The sequence below is a fragment of the Ictalurus punctatus genome, chromosome 6, assembly GCF_001660625.3.
Source record: "Ictalurus punctatus breed USDA103 chromosome 6, Coco_2.0, whole genome shotgun sequence".
Classification (NCBI taxonomy): Eukaryota; Metazoa; Chordata; class Actinopteri; order Siluriformes; family Ictaluridae; genus Ictalurus; species Ictalurus punctatus.
Window position 1 is genome coordinate 3,383,584 of NC_030421.2, and position 24,448 is coordinate 3,408,031.

The 24,448-nt window shown below is 42.6% G+C and overlaps 2 protein-coding genes across 6 annotated transcripts in view; one reads left to right on the plus strand and one right to left on the minus strand.

Moving 5' to 3' along the window:
• The first annotated feature begins 1,402 nt into the window (after positions 1-1,402).
• tfg (trafficking from ER to golgi regulator) lies at positions 1,403-14,374 on the plus strand. Of its 2 annotated transcripts, none has more exons than XM_053680712.1 (8): positions 1,403-1,551; positions 3,951-4,138; positions 4,391-4,474; positions 9,591-9,737; positions 10,199-10,345; positions 11,789-11,932; positions 13,150-13,239; positions 13,488-14,374. In XM_053680712.1, exons 2-8 carry the CDS (start codon positions 3,955-3,957, stop codon positions 13,877-13,879), a joined length of 1,188 nt encoding a protein of 395 aa, XP_053536687.1. In that variant the 5' UTR covers positions 1,403-1,551; positions 3,951-3,954; the 3' UTR covers positions 13,880-14,374. The 2 variants fall into 2 exon arrangements, with proteins under 2 accessions (XP_053536687.1, XP_053536688.1); XM_053680713.1 differs by having other exon boundaries at positions 1,422-1,551; positions 3,954-4,138.
• A 179-nt stretch (positions 14,375-14,553) lies between these two features.
• LOC108266607 (target of Nesh-SH3) overlaps positions 14,554-24,448 on the minus strand; it is a 34,516-nt gene continuing 24,621 nt past the window's right edge. For all 4 annotated transcript variants that reach the window (XM_017470147.3, XM_017470146.3, XM_017470149.3 and 1 more), the window contains 4 exons: positions 23,802-23,831; positions 17,498-17,656; positions 15,647-15,769; positions 14,554-15,461 (listed from right to left, as the gene is read on the minus strand). In XM_017470147.3, the coding sequence (XP_017325636.2) occupies positions 15,346-15,461; positions 15,647-15,769; positions 17,498-17,656; positions 23,802-23,831 (428 nt within the window). In that variant the 3' untranslated portion in view covers positions 14,554-15,345. The remainder of the gene's footprint in view (positions 15,462-15,646; positions 15,770-17,497; positions 17,657-23,801; positions 23,832-24,448) is intronic.

The following is a 24,448-nucleotide window of genomic DNA, read 5'->3' on the forward strand; positions in this document are numbered from 1 at the left end:
CATTTTCGTCGACTGAAAAAAGGAGACAAAATATTAGACGGGGTTTTTTTTCCCTTTCCGAAATCATAGTAGGGCTATCCTGCTTGTAGTTGCGCAATATGGTCAGCACTTACACATAGAGACATGCAATGTTTCTAAAGTGTTTTAGCTGCCATTTATATAGATTCTCAAGACACTATGGGATTTTACTGTACCACTTTTTTTTTTTTTTTTTAAATAATCGCACTGACACAGGCAGCCACTCTTATTTCTGTTGATAGTCCCAAAAAAAGGCAAGCAAGAGAGAGAGAAGAGTTTGAAGGGGAGAGAGACGATCAGTTGGGCAGAATTAAAAAAAGACTATATTAAATTACTGTGGACCACCTGGTGAAAAGATAGAAGTGAGAGGGTCGTGATATGGAAGGTGTGTTTTGTGCCACACATACAATAATTCATGAATGTTCCTGTCTTGATACTCAAGAAAACATATTGTTTGCAGGAGACATGAAATAAGTGTAATGTTATATATTAAAGAGGTATTTATATTTATATGTTTATATTATATTGACACATATTTACACCCCCCACACACCTTCCACCACTGGCTAGATCAGATTGACTGAAATCAGTAGTAATCTTATGGCTAGGGCGCACAGTGGCCTCACACCTCCAGGGTCGGTGGTTCGATTCCCACCGTGGCCCTGTGTGTTCGGAGTTTGCATGTTCTCCCCGTGCTGCGGGGGTTTCCTCCGGGTACTCCGCTTTCCTCCCCCAGTCCAAAGACATGCATGGTAGGCTGATTGGCATATCCAAAGTGTCCGTAGTGTATGAATGGGTGTGTGAATGTGTATGTGATTGTGCCCTGTGATGGATTGGCACCCTGTCCAGGGTGTACCCAGCCTTGTGCCCCATGCTCCCTGGGATAGGCTCCAGGTTCCCCACGACCCTGAAGCATAAGCGGTATATAAGATGGATGGATGGAATCTTGTAGCTAAAAATGTCTACAGTTTTCATTGACTAAAACTAGACTAAAATACTTAGGGTTTTCTTTGACTAAAATAAGACTAAAAATGGCCAGATTTTTAGTCAACTAAAACGTGACTTTAAAAAATCCAGGATAAGGTTGACTAAATGTGATTTTTCTTCAAGGACATTTTACACAGGACGAAGACTAAATAAAAAAAAAATGCTGTCAAAATGAACACTACAGGGAACAGCCATATTTGAGATATATAATATAACCAAATGACACCATCACCTTTCTTATTCACCTTAGAAACACTGAGTGTTTTCTTATCTGGGTTCTTGTTGTTATTTATTTATTTTTAAAGGTTATCCTGATTCTTGTGGATCGTGACATGTTGGCTGATATGGCCCACTATTTTGTTCTGTAATCCAACCATCAAACTCAATAGTAGTGTGACTGAATCTACTGCGCATGCGCGACTTTGTGTTTGCCACGTACAGGTCGAGTCACTTCCGGATGTGTAGCGCTTCTCGGATCTAGTCCAGTGGATACTGGTCCTGCTAAAACACTGTGTGCCGCTGCGGGATCAACAGCCTAAACACCAGGTACAACAACACTATTAGATAGAAAAACGTATGTTTGTGTCCCGTGTCACACATTAAATATTAGTATGTAACCTACGTGTTTCGGGCTCCGGCACCGCTAGCGTCAGTTTAGCCTCTGGAAAGTGGGGCAAACAAAAACAAAAAAAACAACGTTTGGGACGAAGTACGTGTATTACATTATCGTTTCAAAAACGTCTAAATAGTGTATAAGTTCTATTCTTTATGTTAATATTTTGAGAAAGCAGTGTTTTAAAATTCTCTGGTCTTTACGTTGACGCCGGCAGAGATGCTTCAAGTTAAAGAGTGCGGTTGTTTTATTTTGCAGGAAGTTGATCCGACAGCTCCTGCGGCGTTAACTTTTACACCCGTTTTCTATGAATGCTCCTGCACTGTGATTGGCTAACCACCGCCCGTCGATTTTAAACTACAGCGCTGATTGGGCAGCCGGGTAGAAATGACCAGAATATGGGTGTGGAGAGAAGCATAACGCCGTGCTAAACGCGGAACACTATTTGGCAGGGTTAAAATGTCCTGCCAGCAACGCAGCTAAAATGGCCTGACGGATTGCGATAGCTTTCCTAGCACATACTTTATTCATTTAGCCAGAGTGACTACTTATACAACTGGAAATATTTTCGAGAACCTTTTTATAAAGGGGTTCCCCTACCCTCAAAGCTTTCCGTTATTTTTAATTGAGTATTTTTTATTGTCGAAAGAAATGTTAAACTGCTGTACTACTTAGCTAGCAATATAGCTCCGTTAGCTGTTTAGCTAATAAAGTAGAGCGCTCGAGCCTCGCCCATGTCTGTCAGAAAGTCTGCGAAATTTATAAATGACGTTTTAGTTTACGTGTGACTTGGTTATAGGTTAGTAAACAGGGCTGGGTAGTTTTTCCTGTATGCAGACCTGTGGTTAAGTCGATAATACCCGAGTCAGTCCAATAGTACTGAGTACTGAATATCAGTATGAGCTAAAGCTTCTATTGGTAGCTGATTGAGCTGTATTTTATTCTTCTCAAATGCACCCCCTTTTCATCAGTACTTCTGTCTTCACGTCCTCAGGCTTCCTTTCTCCGGCCAAAGTCTGTACTGAGAAAGCCAAATCATTGTTCCTGTTCTGACCCTTAGACTCTTCTGTGGCATTACAGTCAGTCTGTAGTGCTCCTGAAGCCAGGCCCGCCTCGGCTCAGATTACCAGGGTCGTAATTATTAAAGGTCTTGTTTTCCTTTCTGCTATTTCACCGGACTCTTCTGCATATCATATTCCTTTCAATTAGGGTCACCGGGCGCCTTGCCACGGTCATCAGAGACGAACAGGTTGAGTACGTGCAGGATTAACCCTTGGAAGAGAGAGGTTGTTTTGCGAAGCGTAAAATTTGGTGTTGCCGCCACAAGTCGAAAACTAAAATAGTCTGTTTTTGACTCTTAAGGCTTATACGGTGTTAAAACTATGGATCGATCGTCCGCCAGTCGGTATCGGACGATAATCACGTCCTACGACTCGATCGGTTGTCTCGAAATTTGTCCCGATCTCAGGGACCGATCGCAATTCGATGACGAGGAAGGTTAACAGTTACCGTCAACAGAAAGCTTACGTATGACTTATATAAAGCTTGAACGATCGGGATCTGGATCTGTCGATCATGATGACAAGAAATCGGTAATCAGTATCGGCTCAAAAATCCTGATCGGAGTATCTCTAGTATATACATATATAGAGATGTTTTCATATATTTAGTGTTTGTGCTGGGGAAAGCAGATTTCATGCCCGGACCTGAAGTGTCATAGTTGTCGAGCAGACCAGCAGGTTCAACGGCCAGTAAAAAAACCTCCGTTTTGTAGCGCCAAAACCCAGAAACGTTCCGGTTTGTGTTCGTTGGAGTTCCTGTTTGTATTCGTTGGTGGAAATTATATCGACAGGTTAGTATCATCACAGCGCTTTTTTTTTTTTTTTTTTTCCCCGAAAATCCAAAAGCCTATGTGAAAAGCCATCTGGGTTTATCATCTGAAGTAATAACGTAGGTTAATACTAATCTTATTCTGCAAAGTTTAGTCATGGGTAAATGTCCACTCTAATTCAGAAGTAGATAAGGTTTGTACTGTGTTTTAAAGAACCGGATTAGATCAGGTGACCGAGCTCAAAGGTGGCACCAGTTTCCTGGCTGTTGGTTAATAACAGGTTGTTGAAAGTGTTAGGATTTCTCAAGCAGTTAAACCAGTCTTTCTAGGAATTTGCGATGGCAGAAAGGAACACGAAATTCGGTATTCCTCGGAGCTTTCGGTGTTTCAAAATTACAGCGGATTTTTCACAGATTTGGGCGAAATCCTGTACTGGTTGTTCAACCATGCAGTCATTGTGCAAGCTGTGTTTCAGTAATCGTGTGTGTGTGTGTGTTTCAGCAGTATGAATGGCCAGCTGGACCTGAGTGGGAAGCTGATCATCAAGGCTCAGCTAGGCGATGACATCCGCCGTATCCCCATCCACAATGAAGACATCACCTACGACGAGCTCTTGCTCATGATGCAGCGCGTTTTTCGCGGCCAGCTCCAGAGCAGCGACGAAGTCGCCATCAAATACAAGGACGAAGGTGCTTTTCCATTCATCTTGCAGATTCAGACTAAACCTATGCCAGTAAAGCTTCTCATTAGGTGTTGAGCTTTATTTCCACCATGTCATGAACTTCTGTGCTCGCTCCTGCAATCAATCATTTCATAAGAACTTTGTAAGAGCTATCTAACATTACTGACGAGTGAAGCTGATTGTTATCCACAAGCAGATCTAGATCAGAAGATTATTGTTTTTATCCTCTCTGGATCGTTCCCTTTTCTTCTGTTCGCAGATGATGACCTTATCACCATCTTTGACAGCTCTGATCTGTCTTTCGCCATCCAGTGCAGCAGAATATTAAAGCTCACTCTATTCGGTGAGTGATTTCCTTTTGGTGATATGTACCTTTCCCAGACTGCTCCCTTTTCCCAAACAGCACAGTTTTATTTTATGTTTTTATTTTATAACAGTACAGACTTGAATACAGTCCTGACTTTCTTTAAACAGACCACACCACCACATGTTGTGTTGAGATTTAAGGGCTTGAATACAGCAGATAATCCCTGTCCAGCTGTGACGAATAAATGACCCCACAGTAATCCCTTCTGGAAAACTCTGGCTTTTTATTTATTTATTTTTAAAGATAAAAACCATTCGAGGCATGTTTATGAATGAATGTCACGAAGTTCATTAATATTAATTATGACAAACAACAAAATGTGAACAGAACAGCAAAAGTGCTGGGTAATATATGATTCATGATAATCTCATTATACAGTTAATATTTTGATGTAAGCACATACAGCGCCCTCCACTAATATTGGCACCCTTGATAAATATGAGCAAAGGAGGCTGTGAGAATTTGTCTTTGTTTAATCTTTTGATCTTTTGTTTAAAAGAATTCACACAAATTATCGGCTCTCATGGATATCAAACAATTTCAAACAAAACACAGGTTTATCCAAAAAAATCTTTGTTAAATATAGGTGTGCAACAGTTATTGGAACCCATACAGTATGAATTCATATGAGAGAAATATATTTGAAGTATATTCCCATTGATACGCTACCTTTTTTTTTTTTGGTTAGCACACCTGGGTGACTAGGAACAGGAAATTGTTCAACCGTGACTTTCTGTTTCACAGGGGTATAAATATGAGGTAACACACAGGCCAAATTTCCTTAGTCATTCATAACAATGGGTAAGAACAAGGAATATAGTTGTGATGTGCAGCAAAAGGTTGTTGAGCTTCACGAAATGGGATGTGGCTATAAGAAAATAGCAGAAGCATTGAAAATGCTCATTTCCACCATCAGGGCAATAATTAGGAAGTTCCAGTCAACTGGAAATGTTATGAATCAACCTGAAATTGGATGTGTGTCTATATCGTCTCAACACACTGTGAAGAGGATGGTTCGGGTGGATAAAACATCTCCAAGGATCACAGCTGGAGAATCGCAGAAGTTAGTTGTGTCTTGGGGTCAGAAAGTCTCCAAAACTACAATCTGAAGTCTCCTACAAGTTGTTTGGAAGGGGTTCAAGAAAAAAGCCTCTACTCTCATCCAAAAACAAACTTGAGCGTCTTCAGTGTGCCGACACTACTGGAACTTCAAATGGGATCGGGTTCTATGGTCAGATGAAACCAAAATAGAGCTTTTTGGTAATAAACACCAGAGGTGGTTTTGGTGCACACAGAGAGGTAGCCGTATGGAAAAGTCCCTCATGTCCACGGTTAAATATGGAGGAGGATCTTTAATGTTTTGGGGCTGTTTTTCTGCCAGAGGACCTGGACATTTTGTTAGGATACATGGCATCATGGACTCTATCAAATATCAACAGATATTAAATGAAATCCTGACTGCCTCTGCCAGAAAGATTCAAATGGGCCGTGGTTGGACCTTCCAGCAGGACAATGATCCAAAACATCCATCAAAATCAACACAAAAATGGTATACTGACCACAAAATATATATATATATATATATAACATTTTTTAAACTTTCCTACAGACTCTCTGCAATTACACCACTGGCCACTAGAGGGCCGTGGATGGTAGAGTATATAGTGCATAGTGTAAGTGTATCGTACATCGTTTGGGACACAACTTTAGTATTTACTCTCTGAAGCGTGATTTCGTAACAGAATTAACGTAACGAGTAAATGTACCACGCGCCGACCGACTAATCGATAATGAGATTCTTTAACAACGATTTTCTTAATCGATTTTTATCAATTTTGTCGATTAGTTGTTGACAAGTTCAGCAGTCAGCTCCAGAATTACTGGCACCTTTAGTATAGATGGGTGAATTTTTATCTTTTTTTTCTGGTTTATAAGGTTAATCCCACTGAAAATATGAGCAGCTTTTAATTGTTTTGTTTTTTCACTACAAAACCATATGACATAATTGTCACTCTGCTTTTAGTATTTTGTGCAACCTCTAATGCTTTCTAAGATTGGAGAGCTAAGAATCTGTGGCCAGTCCTCAATACAGAATCACTGCAGATCCTCCAGGGTCCTGTCTTTTGGACTCTTTTTCAGTTCACCACGGGTTTTCAGTGAGATTTAGGTCGTGTCTGTGATGACCATGATTCTGTGGTCATTGAACTATGCTTCTGTGGATTTGGAAACGCATTCCGGATCATTGTCCTGTTGAAAGATCCAACCTTGACCCAGTACCTCAGGATGTCCTGGTATCCATGGCATCCATGATTAACCTTGTATCCTAACAAGGTTCATTGGACCTTTGGAGGAAAAACATTCCAACATCACAGATCTTCCACTATACTTAACAGTGAGGATTAATTTCTTGTCTGAGTAACCATCTTTCTTTGAACTCCAAACCCACCTTCAGTGTTCGTTACTAAAATGCTGCATTTTTGTGTTTGACCACAGCACCCAATTCCTGTCAATGTTCCACTAGACAACTCCAGGCACTTACATTTGTTGTTGGATGAAAAAATTATTGCAGGCATGGTGGTGGTGTCTGATTGTAGACTCGGAGACTGCAAAACACTGCCATCTTCTGTAACACTCCAGCCAAACCTCTATCCTAAGAGAAATCTATTCCTCTCTTAACTATAAGCATAAAACATACTCACTTTATTAGGAACACTATATTAATGCCAGGTAGGACCTCCTTTTTGCTCCCAAAACGGCCTCAATTCTTCATGGCATGGATTCCACAAGATGTTGGAAACCTTCCTTTGAGATTCTGGTCCATGTCGACATGATTGCGTCACGCAATTCCTGCAGGTTTTTCAGATGCATTTTCATGTTTTGAATCTCCCGTTCTACCACATCCCAAAGGTGATCTACTGGATTCAGATCCGGTGACTGGGAAGATCACTGAAGAACACTGGAATGATCAGTCATTAGAAGATGGTAAATTGTGGTGATGAAGAGATGCACATGTTCAGGAGCAATACTCAAATAGGTCGTGGCATTCAAGCCATGATTGATTTGGTATTAAAGTGTTTGAAGAAAACCTTCCCCACACCATTACACCACCTCCACCAGCCTGGACTGTTAACACAAGGCAGGTTGGGTCCATGGATTCATGCTGTTGGTGCCAAATTCTGACCCTAACATCTGTGTTCCTCAGCAGAAATCGAAATCCATCAGACCAGGCTGCGTTTCTCCAGTCTTCACCTGTGCAGTTTTGGTGAACCTGTACTCACTGCAGCCTCAGCTTTCTGTTCTTGTCTGAGAGAAGAGGAACCCGACGTGGTCTTCTACTGTTGTGGCCCATCCTCCTCGAGGTCCGACATGTTGTGCATTCTGAGATGCTTTTCTGCTCACCACAATTATACAGAGTGTTTATCTGACTCACTGTAGCCTTTCTGTCAGCTCGAACCAGTCTATCCATTCTCCACTGATCTCTCTCAACAAGGCGTCTCCGTCATCAGAACTGCCCTCTCTGGATGTTCTTTATTGCACCATTCTGAGTAAACTCTACACACTGCTGTCTGTGAAAATTCCAGGAGATCATCAGTTATAGAAATACTCAATCCATTACGTCTGGCACCGACAATCATACCACCGTTAAAATCACTGAGATCACATTTTCCCCTCATTCTGATGGTTGATGTGAGCATTACCAGAAGCTGTTGGCCCATATCTGCATGATTTTATGATTGCACAGTTGCCACACGGTTGGCTTAGAGAATTGCATGAATAAGGTGTTCCTAATAAAGTTCTCAGTGAGTGTTTTTGTTATATAGTACGGCCAACCGTAACAATTTTATTTAGTCAACAAAGGCCAAGATATTCTCTTGATTTCAGTCCGTGTTACACAGCCATCTTGAGGTCAAGTGTTATAAATTGAGCGTAAAACGTTAATTTAGCACTTGGCCCACCTCCTCGTCTATGTTATCGCTTCCTGAAATAATTATTAGTTCGAACGAAATGTTTTTTCTTCCCAAAAAGTTAAAAAAGGCAGTCAAACTTGGCAGATGTAGTGAATCGTTTGTCAGATTTTAAGGGGAAGGAGACAGTCATTAATACACAACTTAACGCCACAATTGCACGCCTGAGACACATCTGTATAACACTGACCAGCTGTCGGGTTGTTAAAGGAGAGATCTAATTATGTAAAATGAGAAGACAGACGTGTTCAGAAAGAAAATCAGGGAAAAGAACATTTACTACATGACGATGCTGAAGTGTTTACTCTTTTACGACCAGCAAGTGGTTCCAGTAATACTTCTTTTTGTATTGCAAGGCTGAATCCTAAATAAAATGATGTACCCCTAAACTATGTAAGTAATCGAACAATTTAGGACATGGTGTTATAGGAAAATAATCAACAGTGGGCCGGTGTGATGCAGACTACAGTTGGCACCTATTATGTAAAATCGTGCGTGTTTGCAGTCTAGTGAGTGTAGAGAGTTCATAACCTTGACTTTACATCTGATCTGCATCGACGTAATCCTAGAAGTGCTTCATTTTACCATAACATATAGACGTCCACCAGGGGGAGCCATAACACACATTGTACAGAGATACAAATTGGGAATTGAGTGTTTACACTTCGTTTGTGTGGTAATTTCATGAACTCCTGACTTGAAAAAAATATCCGGGCGTCATCGAGTGGTGCAGTATATGAGTGTGAAATAGATAATGTGATTTCCTGTCCGATGTTTTTGGTTGCAGCCCTGCCTCTTTCTGCCAAAAGGGTCGTAAAGCGAAGCAATGGAGAACAATGGGAGGGGAGGAAAGATATGGAGGGAGGTGTATTTTTCCAGGCCAAGCTTGTAGAGGTCGATTGCTGGTCTGTGGCTTCTCAACCTCACGTGCATGTGTGTGTCCCAAACGTGTGACTCGTGTAAAAGACGGGTCGATTCTACAGTGAGTCAGTGAGTTAATGAGCGGGTGTGTCGTGGAGCCTGAAACAATTCGTTCAACAATTCGCCGGGGTAGTCTGCTCTTTTCATTGTGCTCCGCATACTCGCACGTCTCCAGTCGAGAGAAATGATTGATCGTGTTTCCGCAGTGAACGGGCAGCCGCGGCCGCTGGAGTCGTCTCAGGTTAAACACCTGCGCAAGGAGCTGATCCAGCTGAGGAACCGAATCAACAGCCTGCTGGACAGCCTGGAGCCGCCCTCAGAGCCTGCACTGGAGAGCAACCACCCTGAAACGGGTATACCACCATAAAACCTGTCTTCCTTACCTGCCCTTGTCAGAATAAGTCAGAAACCAGTGTCTAGACACACTTCAAGAGAATACAGTTATGCTAGAAGCCATCATATTGAACAGATCCCTTATCAAGGCCAGTATCCTTAATGTAAACCGTCATGAAACTATAACAATATATAGTACAGCATTGCATCCTAGCTAAGTTTAGTCTAAACTAGTTTATCTTCCCAGTTCATTATAAGCACTGAATAACAAAAAGCTCACACGGTGAAGATAACCAGACCTTTTTCGAGAAGCCGATGGAGTGAGAGGTTTCGTCCAATAGTCCGTCATGATGTTTTGAAATGAATGCGTTAAGCTGCTTTGAGTAAACCGTGCGCTGTTGAATGAAAGCCTGAAGCCTTGTTGCTCTCTCTGTGTGTGTGTGTGTGTGTGTGTGTGTGTGTGTGTGTGTGTGTCTTACAGAATGTGTGGATGCTGTATACACAGCAGTGAAGCAGGCTCCTCCAGTCAGCGCTGCTAGCATGTCTGCCTTTGACCCCTTGAAGAACCAAGAAGAGGTCAGCAAGAACGTTATCTCAGCGTTTGGCCTGTCTGAAGAGCCTGCTCCAGGTACACGCACTTATAGAGGTTTACTGGAGTAGTATGCCTCAGGAGTAGATATTAAAAACAGTGCTTAATTAAGATTAAATTAGATTTCCCATCGTTTAAGTAAAAGTCGCTTAGGCTACTTTGAGGCATTATTAACATTTATTTCTTTGTTTGTTTGTTTGTTTGTAATATCATCTTAGCAGAATTTTACGTGCATAGTTTTAGTGAAGCGAAGTCAATCCTCAGTTAATTTTGAGTTCTACATGGGGGTATAACTCTGGATATCCAGGCCCCTGATTGCATGTTGTAGACGCCATGCAAGATCCAGCCGCAGAAAGCAGCTCTCGTGACCGCGCGACAGTTATTTATTGTCATGTTTTTAACCAGTAACAATCAGGCATTTGGGACTCGTTCTGTTTAACTTGGTAGTGGCGCTTCACGTGACCGCATTTGACACGTGCGACAGATGTTTTCAGTCTGACGCGGGGAGAATGAAAGCATACTTCTGTCCTTTCTGGTTTCGGTTTTTGTTTTTAACGAGTCCTATCGTGAGTTCGCTAATCGTACGAGAGGGTAGGTCTAAAGTACAGTCTGAAAACGCTCGTTTCTGAGGTAAGGTCTCTCGCTTCGAGGAATCTGGTCCGATGAGCTGATATCAGCGAAATAATTTACATGAATGCCTGAGATTGGCGAGAACAAGACACACCAGAGAATCTGCAGAAGCTGCAATTATTTAAGTTTTGAAAACTAGAGTCGCGGCCAACAGACAGGTACCGACTCTGCTACTGACTCTGCTACTGACTCTCTTTAAAGTGTTCGCTTTGGTTAAATAAAATACCTTGTTGGGACTGCATCTGGACCACGTCCCACCACTCCTGACCTCTCTCTCTCCACCCTCTCTCCTTCTCTCTCTCCTCCACCCTCTCTCCTTCTCCCCTTCTCTTTATCTCTCTCCCCCCTTCTCACTCTCCTTCTCCCTCCTTCTCTCTCTCCTTCTCCCCTTCTCCCCCCCTTCTCTCCCCCCCCCTTCTCTCTGTCTCTCTATCCCCTTCTCTCTCTCTCCCCTTTTCTCTCCCCTTCTCTCTCCCTCTCTTTATTTCTCCACTTCTCTCTCTCTCTCTCTATTTCTACCCTTCTCCCACTCTCTCCCTCTCTCCCCCTCTCTCACTCTCCCTCTCTCCCCCTCTCTCACTCTCCCTCTTTCTCCCCCTCTCTTTCTCCCCCTCTCTTACTCTCCCTCTCTCTCCCCCTCTCTTACTCTCCCTCTCTCTCCCCCTCCCTCTCTCTCTCCCTCTCTCTCCCCCTCTCTTACTCTCCCTCTCTCTCCCCCTCTCTTACTCTCCCTCTCACTCTTCCTCTCTCTCTTCCCCTCTCTCACTCTTCCTCTCTCTCTTCCCCTCTCTTTCTCTCCCTCTCTCTCCCTCTCTCTCTCTCTCTCTCTCTCTCTCTCTCTCTCTCTCTCAGCCCCAGCAGTAGCTGCAGTGGAAGAGCGCTCTGGCACTCCAGACAGTATTAACTCATCCTCCTCTGCAGCTCATCCTCCTGCAGGGGCCCAGGGTGCCCCGCCTTACTCAGGGGTTCAGCAGTCTTCTACCACCACAATCGATGGTAAATACACACACACTGGAATAAAGACTCTGATTATGTTTTCACTCTTTTTCCAGAGCCAAAAAAGGTTTCTAAATAAGTAAGCATCTTCAGCTTAAAGGCTCCATCTGGACCACTTATCAGTGGCTAGGAAAAATAGACAAACAACAGTTAAGCAATTAATGCATATAAATAAGCATTAAAAGGACAATAAACAATGTGCCTTGTTTCCACGCAAGTTGAAGTGATATATACAATGACCTAATCCATCCATGTTTAGGAAGGAACGTGTGTGTTTAGATACAAACCTGCAACAATAACAAGTCCCAATTCAGTCCTGGGTACGGACTCGAGCGTTCAGACAAGTGTGGAGAACGCTTTTGAAGGGAATCTCGAGCTGAAAGTCCGAGAGAGGAATTCTGGGGAGACTTGAGTGTTTAATACGACCAAATACTGTGTATATTTTAGTCATAATGTCACCCCTGCACAAGTGTATGCACCCGTAAGCAGGTCTGTGTCTCCTGTTCAGGGAAATCCCCAGTGTGTATAGATTCGGACTGTAACTCACATTCTCCTATAGTTACTTCATTTCTCAGTAAAGAGAGAGGACACAGGCATGTAGATAGAAGAAGAAAAAAAAACCCTGTCGACTGAGTGAGGAGCGTAATGTTTTCCTCGGTCATGTTGGATTCGGTTCCGCTTCGTTCCCACAGAGCTCTCGTGTCCAAGTAAGGAAACCGTGGTGTTACTCATGGTTTCACAGAGTTATAACTCTTGGTCTTTCTGCTTTCGCTTTATTGATATCAGTCCAGTAATGTGCCATTATTTTGAAACGCACACGTTTCTCATTTGTTACTTAGTGCTGTGCACACAAACACACCATGAACCCTCCATGACTTATCTTTAAAAATTGTTATATTCCAAACGGTCAATTTCTCGTGTGTGGACACGTTTTTGTGTCTTTTTATTTATTTATTTTGTATTATTTTTTTTGATGTCCTGCTAACAGGACATGTTTTTTGGACGGGGGTCGATGTTTTCTTTCCTGTGTGTTGAGCATCTGGTCAACACAACAGGGGACACAGTCACAGCTGCACAATATGTGTGTGTGTGTGTGTGTGTGTGTTTTGATTTCTTTTTGTGGACCGGTTTATCTTCTGAGTAAAATGTGTATATTTAGTGTTATTCCAAGCCCAGGTTTTGTTCGAAAGCTCATATTGCCCTGATCTGTTTCTCAGGTCAGATGTATCAGCAGTATCAAGCTCCAGGTGGCTATCCTCCTCAGCAGGCGGCCGCTCCTCAGCAGCAGTATGGCATGCAGTACCCTGGTAAAGTTCCTCTTCCTCAGCACTGCATTGACCTGTTATAACTCGGGTTCTAATGTTCAGATGCAGCGTGTTGAGTTCTGTGCTGTAAGACCTCCGAGTGGCTCTTTGGACAGCTAGCTAGTCGTAACATACCTCCCGCAGTCTTTTATTTATTTTAATGATGTTAGGGTTTATTTATTTATTATAAATAAATGACGTTTAGCTAGAGTGTAAGATATGAGTTTTATGTCTGTGTTTCTCATCTTCAGCGGGTTATACTACTCAGCCTGGTGGCCCTCAAGCCCCTCCATCTCAGCAACAGTTCCAGAATTACCCCACCCCTACATCTCAGGCTGCTGCTCCTGGCTCCGCTCCTGGATTTAGTGCCCAGTCACAGGCTCAGCCCCCTCCCCAGGCTCAGGGTACAAGCCAGTATCCACCACCTCAGTTTCCTTCTCAGACCTACACTTCCCAGGCCTCTCAGCAGCCAGCCAACTACAGCCTGCCGCCCACCTCCCAGCCAGCCCCGGGGTATCAGACTCGTCCTGCATACACCCCGCCCCCAGGTGTGACCCCGCCCCCTGGGGGCTCCAATCCCTATGCCCGCAACCGGCCCCCTTACGGCCAGGGCTACACTCAGCCCGGCCCCGGCTACCGGTAAAAACCAGCTGCAGCACTAGAGTACAACAGATCAAACCCCAACGCGTTGTGTGTGTGTGTGTGTGTGTGTGTGTGTGTGTGTGTGTGTGAGTGAATGTGATAAATTGAATTTGTGTGTGGTTGCACAGATGAGACCAAACGGCGTAGGAGTTGAGAGCTGTGTGTGTTTTTGGAGTGAGAACAACCTGTGCATGTGTGTTTTGGTTTGTTTTGGAGTGCGTACGAGTTTTATTTTAACACTTGTCTACTCGTTGGTGTTATTGTGTGTTAAATCATACGTCTGCTTTCTGTTGAAACACTAGATATAATCACAGCTGAAGGAAATTACATAGTTTAATTCTCTTTCCCCCCCACCCCCCCTTCATTCTCTCCTTTTCATCATTCCCCCTCTCCTAGTTTTTACTAATACCTGACTGGCCCTGTACGGTGGCCCAAGTCATTCTGTATAAACTGTAACATTTGTTTTCTGGAGGTGAATAAAGACTTTAAAACTAAAGATCAAACGTTTAGATTTTTTTTTTTCTGTTTGGGTGAAATAGCAACGGGGATGTTCCACACATTTCCTGCAACGTCTGTTAGATTCCGCATGCTTAAAAGGTGAAGCGACGCAATTCAAACCCTCTCTTAAATGGGTTGCGTTCGCGAGGGTGCACTCTGTGTGATTAATGCAACTGGTTTAAAGATCCAGAGAAAAATATTTATTTCCTTGTGCATCTTCACATAGAAACTGCAAAATATTCTGCAATAAAAGTAATACATTTCGTAGCGTTCGCTAAAAAAAAAAATATCGCGTTAACGTTGCAATAAACTTGGATTGTAAATCTCCAACTGATCAGATATAAATCAACATACATTATCTTTGTGTTAACACCTTGTAATAATTCATCTCAAAAGCTACAAAACACAATACTAATGAGTGCTTAAGTCACCGTTGCCATATATACACATATATACCTGTATTTGCCAAATGAGCTACACTTGCATTGTGCAAAACTTTATTGAAACTATTTTCTAACTCGCTTGATTCTGGAAAATTACATGTATTAGACCTAATGTGTAAAATTCCATCTCAGGTGCCCATGCTTTAGTTTGTATATTAAACAGCTGCACAGTATGACCCATTTCCTCTCGATGCTTATGCCATCTGTTTTGCCAATCGCCAGGAAGTTACTGCATGTTATCCCCAGCCTCTTGATAAATAATATACACGTTTTAAACATTCAGGGAGCCTGCTACCCCGTACTTTCATAAACTCTGCGATTTCACTAAATGTCTGATAATTTTTTTTGCATATAAATAGTATGAAGCATTATATGTGCCGTTAGATACTGCAGATAGCACTCGATAGAACCTTTTTCTTTCACTTTTTCCCCTACCTTTCTGTACATCTTTATACACTGTCTGCTTGGTCATCTCTCGCACAGTATATATTCTAATCGGGCACGTCCTCGGACAGCTTCAGGGGTCCTACCATGACCCGGGAATGGGGACTCCACACTCGTACCAGGATACATAGTTAATCTGGGTTCTACCACCAATCTTTCCAAACTTCACAGGTTCCTGGCGTATGGACCGGAAATAACCTGGAAAAAAAAGATAGCGTCGAGACATTTGTGCAGGGTTAAAAGAAAAAATAAAATAAAATAAATACAAGTGCTGGAAATTATAACAGAAATTACTCACATTACTACCTAGCATTGTAAAACTAATAGTTGCCAGATGGGCCTGGGTCAAGTATGTGAGAGAATGACTGCACAAAATGCTGCACCTTGTTTGAGTGGTAGTTGGTGTGGTGGCAGCAGGCTTCCTGTCCGTCCATCCAGGAAGGAATCAACAAACTGACAATGATCCTCTCCGTATCCAGTCTCATCCCCAATGTTATAAAACTTCCCTACAGATACACATGGACATTTACATCATTTGTTAGATGTCCTCACCCATTGCAAGATAGTCTCCAAGTGCTTAATAGTCTCCATCAAGAACATATTCTTTTGCTAGTACAAACAGGTCAGGGTCTTAAAAATACTTTTATTTATACATACATCCATTCATACATATTTCTTTCACTTTTCCTTTTGTGATGGAAGGCAGAGAAGGTCATCCCAGACTTATATTCTAGTTCCTCCTGGGGGATCCCCAGATCCTCCTAAACCAACCGAGATATAAACACTCCAGTTGGTTCTAGGTCTGACCTTGGTTCACTGTCCAGTGGGACATGCTAGATAGAGCTCTAGGAGCCAACATTGAGTGGCATTCCTTCATAAGGTACTCAAACAACCACAACTGGCTCCTCTAAATTTTGGAGGAGCAGCAGCTACACTTAATCTAAATTTATGCTCTCATCTTGTGTTACTCATGAATAAGATCCCAAGATACTGAAATTCTACACCACAGGCAAGGTCTCTCCGCTCATGTGAAGTGAGCATCCCACTCTTTTCTAGTAGAGAACCATGGCCTTGGACTTGGGGGTACTGATTTTCATCCCAGCTGTGTCACACAGCAACAAAATGTATTACTAGTGCCAAGAGAACGTCACCTGGAAAGGGGGAGGAAACCTAGCACCCCCCCCCCCCCCCCGATCTCCATGCAACATTGAAGAGGTGTGTTAACCACACCACCCCAACCCTGTCCAAAGACTTCAACATTTATAGTTGTATGTCAATCACCCCAACCATTATTGTAACCTCAGCCACAGAGACGGAACTCCAAAATGCCAGGGATTTCTGACTCTGCCAAAGGATGGCATGTCCACTGGGTAAAGGAGTTCCACAAAGTGCTCCTTCCTCAGAATCTCCATTAGTGGTCAAAACTTCCTTGTACTTACTATCGAGCTAAAAGACTGTGAGAGAGGAGTCTGTAAACTGTTACAACATAAAATAGAAAAGATGACATTTGTCTTAGACTTTCAGTCTATTTTGAAGATAGCCAGTGACTAAGCTGTTTGCACAGCCAGGGGAAGTTCATTCCACACACATTAAGAAGAGTCTTAATGTGTGTCTTTCTTCTATCTTGAAGGGAAGGGAGTCGAGTTGAGTCATAAAGGGAAGGTGGTGCAGAGTGGAGTTTGATATGTTCCTTCAGGTAGGGTGGGGTCCATTTTTGGCTTTGTAGGTGAGTGTCAGAATTTAAATTTGACAGTTACAGGAGGCCAGTAGTGAAAACACATCAATGGTGAAGTTGGTATGAAGGGGCAGACCTGACAGAAGAGAGTTGCAGTAGTTAATTTCCTAGATGACAAGAGACTGAACCAGCACCTGGATGGCCTCTGTTGAGAGAAATGACTGGATCACCCTGATAGTGTAAAGGAAAAACCTGCATGATAGAGTCAGGTTAACAGTGTGAGAAGAGAATTATGGTTGGTTGCACTTGAAGGTTAAAATGGTAGTTGGTTGTACTTGAAGCGCAGAAAGAAACAGAAAAGATAACTTTGATAGCAGTCATGAACAACTAATGAACTCCATCATTAGTTTAAAGTCTTCAAAACTATACATTGGTCTATTCATTTGAAGTACTGCTCTATGTTTAATGACTCAGAATGGTAACAGCATCAGTGCAAGGTTTTGTTCATGGCTAGACAAAATTCTGCCCTAATGCCCAGGGAGACAAACAAGGTTCTGACCTTTTAGTGAATCACTTAGGTAGATCTTGTATCTGAGTGAGTTGCACAGCTGAATTCCCACAAACTTGCGATACCATGTACGTTTCACATATTGGGTTCCAGTGCACTCAGAATAGGAGTCTGCGTCGAATGAGAATGAAGACCAGATGGCATTTTTACCTGTAGGAGAGAGATAATACAGACAACTGCATGGCTAAGAAATTTAGCTTCTTAGCAACTGGAAACATTTTGTCACTTTTTTTTTTCTATTGCAACTTTTAAAAAAACCAAGTTAACTTTTACAAAACTTTAGGGTACTTGGGTAACCCCCGGTCTCTGATAACAGGAGTGAAGTATCTCACTATGGGAAACGCCTCAGGCGTGACCGATCCTGGAGGCACCAATAACACCACGTCTGTCGGTTGACAGACCAAACACGTCAGGGAGTCCCGCCTTCCTAATATAAACAGTTGCAATCAAAATTATTCAACTGCCATTGCAAATCAGGCTTATGGTCAAAATTTACAGACTGTCAGCTGTTTGTGATGAACAAATCAAACAAAAGCAGTTGAAATAGTCCAACACGGCGAATGCTTCAAGTGGTTTCACCAAATTCAACTGAAAATGCAACTTATAATGATTTCTCCAGTTTCAAAATTATTTAACCCCCTGAATAGAATATCTTACAACAGCAGAAATATGCAAAACAGGTGATGTACAAGCATCAAGGGCTTTGTTAGTGGCACCAGGTGTGCTTGAGCTGGAACATATGAAATACCTGAACTGGTTAGGGGCAAACAAAATATATGAAATACCTGAACGGGGCAGAAAAAGGAAGCTATCGATGGCTGTAAGCAGATTTCTGAGAAGGCAGGTTGTGAAAAACCCTCGAGTGACTGCAAAAGACCTGCAGCAAGATTGGTGGTAACAGGCACTGAGGTTTCAGTGAGCACAGTAAGGCACATATTAAACACAGAAGGTTTCCATGCCAGAACTCCAAGACGTTCACCACTACTGACGCAAAAGCACAAGAAAAGTCGCTAAAAATCATATAAATAATCCACAGAAGTTTTGGGATTCTGTTCTGTGGAGCGATGAAACAAAACTGGAACTTTTCGGCTCGATGGATCGGCGGTATGTCTGGAGGAAGAAGAATGAAGAAAGAACACTCTGTCCACAGTCGAGCATGGTGGTGGCTCGGTGATGCCCTGCAGCTGCTTTGCATCCTCTGGCACTGGAAACCTGCAGTGCGTGGAAGACGAGATGGATTCATTGACGTATCAGGAAATCCTAGGAGAAAACGTCATTCTGTCTGTGAGGAAGCTGAAGCTTTGACGTCATTGGACCTCCCAACAGGACAATTATCCCAAGCATACCTCAAATTCCACCAAGGCTTGGTTACAAGAAGTCCTGGAAGATTCTTCAGTCACCTGACTTGAACCCCATAGAAAATCTCTGGTGGGATTTGAAGAAGGCGGCTGCAGCACGCAAACCCAAGACTATTACTGAACTGGAGGCTGTTGTTCATGAGGAATGGAATAAGATTCCTCAGGAATGCTACCAGAAGGTATGCATCTTGTTTGCAGCAGGTCATAACAGCAAAGGGTGCTCTAGTAAGTACTAAAGATGCTTGCCATGAAGGGGTTGAATAATTTTGAGACTGGGGAAATCATTATAAGTTGCATTTTCTGTTGAATTTGGGGAAACCACTTAAAGCATTCATTTTGTTAAACTTTTTCAGTCGCATTTGTTCGTTGCAAACGGCTGTAAGTCTGTAAATTTTGACAATAAACTTGATTTGCAGTGGGGGTTGAATAATTTTGATTGCAACTGTATGACTGCTGACGGTCCCTACCTCATTCCCCGCATATATCTTCGTGCAACTGCAAGGAAGGAAGATTGGTGAGATACCTCACTCCTGTTATCAAAGAACCAGGGTTATACAAGTAACCTAAAGTTCTCTTTCAAATATTTGTTCAGTATCTCACTATAGGATAAAGACAACTCCTGTATTGCATGCTGTCCGAAGCATGCATGATAACCAACTTAGTGATGTATGTAACTTAAACACAAAAACTCAAATTATTCCATGAATAAAACAGGAGCATTTGTGGGGAAAAAACAAAAAACACCTAGTTTGTGAGAGCTGTTTTTTTTTTTGTTTGTTTGATTGTTTTATTTAGTTTTTTACACTCTCAGGATGGAAGAAGTAAATGATATCTCTGTAACATCCAACCTATATAATCAGATAAAAGAGTGAGGCGAAGCAAAACTCACCACTGCACATATGTCCTGAATTCAAACGCCTTCTGGTAGAATGAGCCCTCGGCCCGTCTGTAGGACTAAATCCCATGCTATTATAACTCAATTTCCGTGTGATGCGAAGAGATCTATGGCAGCTTGGCCGAACCTCTTCCACAACTGGCTCACTACCTGGGAGTGGAGAGTCCATTCTCCATACAGAGGATTCCATCTGGACACGAAATCCGCCCCCACATTCATTATTTCCGGGACATGAATTGCCCATAATGAATGAAAGTGCTGCATGCTCCACACAATCAGTTTCAGTGCTAGACTGTGAAGCTGACGAGAGTATGTGCCTCCCTGGCAATTTATATATGCCATTGTGTTGTCTGATCTGATCAAAATGGGGTGGTTCTGCAGAAACTGCACAAAATGTTTCAATGCCAGAAACACTGTTAACTGTCCTAGGAAGTTTATGTATGTGTTCTGTAGCAAGACGGGCCATTTACCTTTCGCTATTCTGCCCTCGCACATGGCACCCCACCCTGTGAGCGACACATCCGTTATCATTTTTATTTCTTTCACACACAAATTTTTGTGCAAACTCCTCTCCTCCCTTTGCATAACCCCGTTGGTGGAGAGGGAAGATACAACAAGAGGGGCACTGGTTGAACTGGTGCCAACACTCCAACATGAGAACTCTTTGAACATCTCGCCTGAATCAAACCCCAACACTTCTTTGCGAGGGGGGAGGGGGACAAGACTCCTGGGTTGTGGAGAGGGGTGCTACAGAGACTCTGTGAGTGCTGTAGACCCTTGTTAGGTTCCAAAACAGACCACTGGTTAGGTTGCCCACCTCTTCCTGCCCCCTTGAGGGTTGGCTGGGCAATGCTTAGCTACTGCTGCTGCAAACAAGGCTTTCTTTTCAGACAGGCCTGACAATCCCAACCACAGGGCTCTTTCCCCCACCACAGCCAAGCCCATGCTGTGGCCACAGCTCTGCACTGCTCCACTGTATGAACAAATCTGAGGTCTGCAATGACACAGATCTCTTCTACAATGCCAAATCAGGCAACCCAGCACCAATCTGCCACCATCTCCTCTATGAGCTCAGCTTGATACACTTTGAAGTGGCATTCAAGGCCCTGACAGCCAAAGCAGAGGAGTGATAAATTTTCTGGAACTGAGACTCGGAAAGCCACTCTGTCCATCCTAGCAGAGAAAGAGAGGTGGAGGATAACACCGCATGGCAATTGGGGTGGAGGTGATTTGCCATTGACAATTCAATCAGTGGAATGGGGGTCGGTCATCCCCAACTCCTCCATATTATGGACATCCAGCCTAGAGAAACCTTTAGCAGGCATTCTAGGGGAGGAAGGTTTGTCCCAGAAGTGCAGCATCTCTGCAACACATGCTAGGAGGGCTGGAATCTGCTGTTTGACTGGGGAAGTGCGCAACGGCTGCCTCTTCCCATCATATAAATCTCTCTCAGTGGCCTACCTATTGTCCTGGCCAGTCAATGTAGAGTTTAGCAGTCGCTCTAATACACATTTTTATAAGATCCAAGTCCCATGGGGGAAGGGGAATCACTCATCACACAGTTGGGTCTGGAAGAAAGATTATAAGGGAGGATTGCGTTCTCTTCATCTTCCTCCACATCCTCTTCCAAAAGACGAGCAATCGTCTCATAATCTTCATCCTCATATCATATAATTTTCCCCCTGCCAAAGAGTCTGATTCAAAGAGTTGGGGGGGGGGGGGGGGGGGGGGGTGTTTTTAGGAGAGATTTCACCCATTAACTCCTAAACATTGACCCTAGCTGTACCATTGAACAGCCTTGTCTTTCTCCATGGGTGGCCCAGAAAAACTCAGGGCCCCTTTAGTCACGGCTGTGACTCACACTCGGCACTCTAATACCCTTAACAAGAATGGAGAACATTGTTGCAGCACTCTGGATTAGTTAGAATAGCCTGTGCATATCTAACTCCTAGACAGGCGATACACAGGGGGTGAGAGTACTTGGAAGAAATCATAGACCAGCACACACATAGGCAAGAGGGATCTTTTTCCCTTCGCTGTGTTACTGGAAGGGCTTGCAGTCACCATGACATAGATGTAAACACCAGGAGATTAAAAAAAAGAGCTGTGATATCTCAAGATATGAAGTGAGAACCCACCTTGAAGAACTGGTTCCCAAAATAAAAAGGAAAGAAGAAACTAGAAAGAATTCACTCGCCAGTGAATACTCCCATGGACAGATGAGCCTGAAAATGGCTTACCGAGTGAACAGTTCAGCAGCAGCTCCATGAGAGGATCCGACAGTGAGATACCGAATGAATGTTTGAAAGATAATTCTTCATACATCACTCTGAATATACACTCACTGAGCAAATTATTAGGAACACCTGTACACCTACTCATTCATGCACTTATCTAATCAGCCAATCATGTGGCAGCAGTGCAGTGCATAAAATCATGCAGATATGAACCAGATACAAGACAGCAGCTTTGGGTAATATTCACATCAGCCATCAGAATGGGGAATAAATCTCAGTGATTTTAACCGTGGCATGATTGTTGGTGCCAGACATGCTGGTTTGAGTATTTCTATAACTGATGATTTCCTGGGATTTTCACACAACCGTCTCTAGAGTTTACTTAAAATGGTGCAAAAAAGAAAAAACATCCAGTGAGTAGCAGTTCTGCAGACAGAAACTCCTTGTTGATGAGAGAGATCAGTGGAGAATAGCCAGACTGGTTCGAGCTCACAGAAAGGTTACAGTAACTCAGATACAACTGTGGTGAGTGGAAAAGCATCTCAGAATGGAGAATATGTTGATCCTTGAGGTGGATAGTCTACAACAGTAGAAAACCACGTCGGGTTCCTCTTCTGTCAGCCAAGAACAGAAAGCTGAGGCTGCAGTGAGCACAGGTTCACCAAAACTGCACAGGTGAAGACTGGAGAAACATAGCCTGGTCTGATGGATCTCGATTTCTGCTGAGGAACACAGATGTTAGAGTCAGAATTTGGCACCAACAGCATGAATCCATGGACCCAACCTGCCTTGTGTTAACAGCCCAGGCTGGTGGAGGTGGTGTAATGGTGTGGGGAATGCTTTCTTCAAACACTTTGAGCCCATTAATACCCATTAATCATGGCTTGAATGCCACGCCCTATCTGAGTATTGTTCCTGAATATGTGCATCCCTTCATCACCACAATTTACCATCTTCTAATGGTTATGATCATTCCAGTATGATACTGCACCATGTCACAAAGCAAAACTCGTCTCAAACTGGTTTCACGAACATGACAATGAGTTCAGTGATCTTCAGTCATCTTCCCAGTCACCGGATCTGAATCCAGTAGATCACCTTTGGGATGTGGTAGAACGGGAGCATGAAAGTGCATCTGAAAAACCTGCAAGAATTGCGTGATGCAATCATGTCGACATGGACCAGAACCTCAAAGGAAGGTTTCCAACATCTTGTGAAATCCATGCCATGAAGAATCGAGTCTGTTTATAGAGCAAAGGGACCGGGACTACCCCGTATTAATATACTGTTCCTAATAAAGTGCTCAGTGAGGGTATATACAGCTCAGTACAACTATTCATTTCATGCTCTAAAAGCATTAAAAACTCATTTTAATCTGAACAATTAAAACACCAGTGCTTGTTATTTCCAGAGAAAATGTCAGTCGGAACCCAACATTGTAGTGGTGGAATTACAATAGATCCACAATTCAGGTAATCCAGGTTGTTGTTCTTTTGCAATCAATATCTAGATTTGTAAATAAACATAAATAGTATGGCACATATTTATTTACTGTATATAATTTATTAACAAATAGCTATAAATTTAAGTTTGATACTGTATATGCCAAAAGTCCAACACTGTCATGCAATAGGTTTATATAGTTTGTAAAATGCAATTGTAAAAAATAAAAAATCTATTTAATCTTTGTGAAGACTGTGCATTAATCCTGTCCCACAAAAAAAAAGAAAAATAAATAAATAAATACATTTCTTCCTCTTTCTTTTGGCCAGTGATTGAATGTTTAGAATGATTATGGTATTTACCAGTTTGGACTTCTCTCACCCGAGGGTCCGCTGCAAGAGAATAAAACGAACATTAATGCCAGAAGTGTTACATAATAAAATATTATTTCCATACCGTAGGTATTACATCACCGTCTGGATAAAATAACCTGCCACACTTGAACGAATTGTGCATGACACATGGTCTTTTCCCCTTCTTTTCTTTTTTCCTTTCTCATCAAAATATGTTGGGTTGTTTTTTTTCAGGTACAGATACATATCTTCAAAGAATCATCACTCTCCTTCATTAAATAAATAGAGCTACAGTAAACTACATCATGTTTGCAGTCCAATCTGCCTGCATTTGCTCACACTTCCACTTGAAATCTCACAGCCTTGTTATCATGACATTTCACTACATAAATGCTTCACGTATGCTAAGACTGGACTTCCTCTCCGTACTGTGAGCCATGTTCTGTTTTTCAATAAAGGCCATAGCCTCGTAATTTATCAGTGGAGTCATGTGTTTTCTGTTAGCTGCTGGCGCTTGGACAGATCCTCTGGATCTAAGCAGCAGGGTAAATAAAAAGAGCCAAAAACACTGGGCTAATTACATGCGTTTCAGCTTGGGCAAAGATAATTGGTTAATTTAACAAAAACAAGCACACTACTTTTGTATAAAAAGCCAA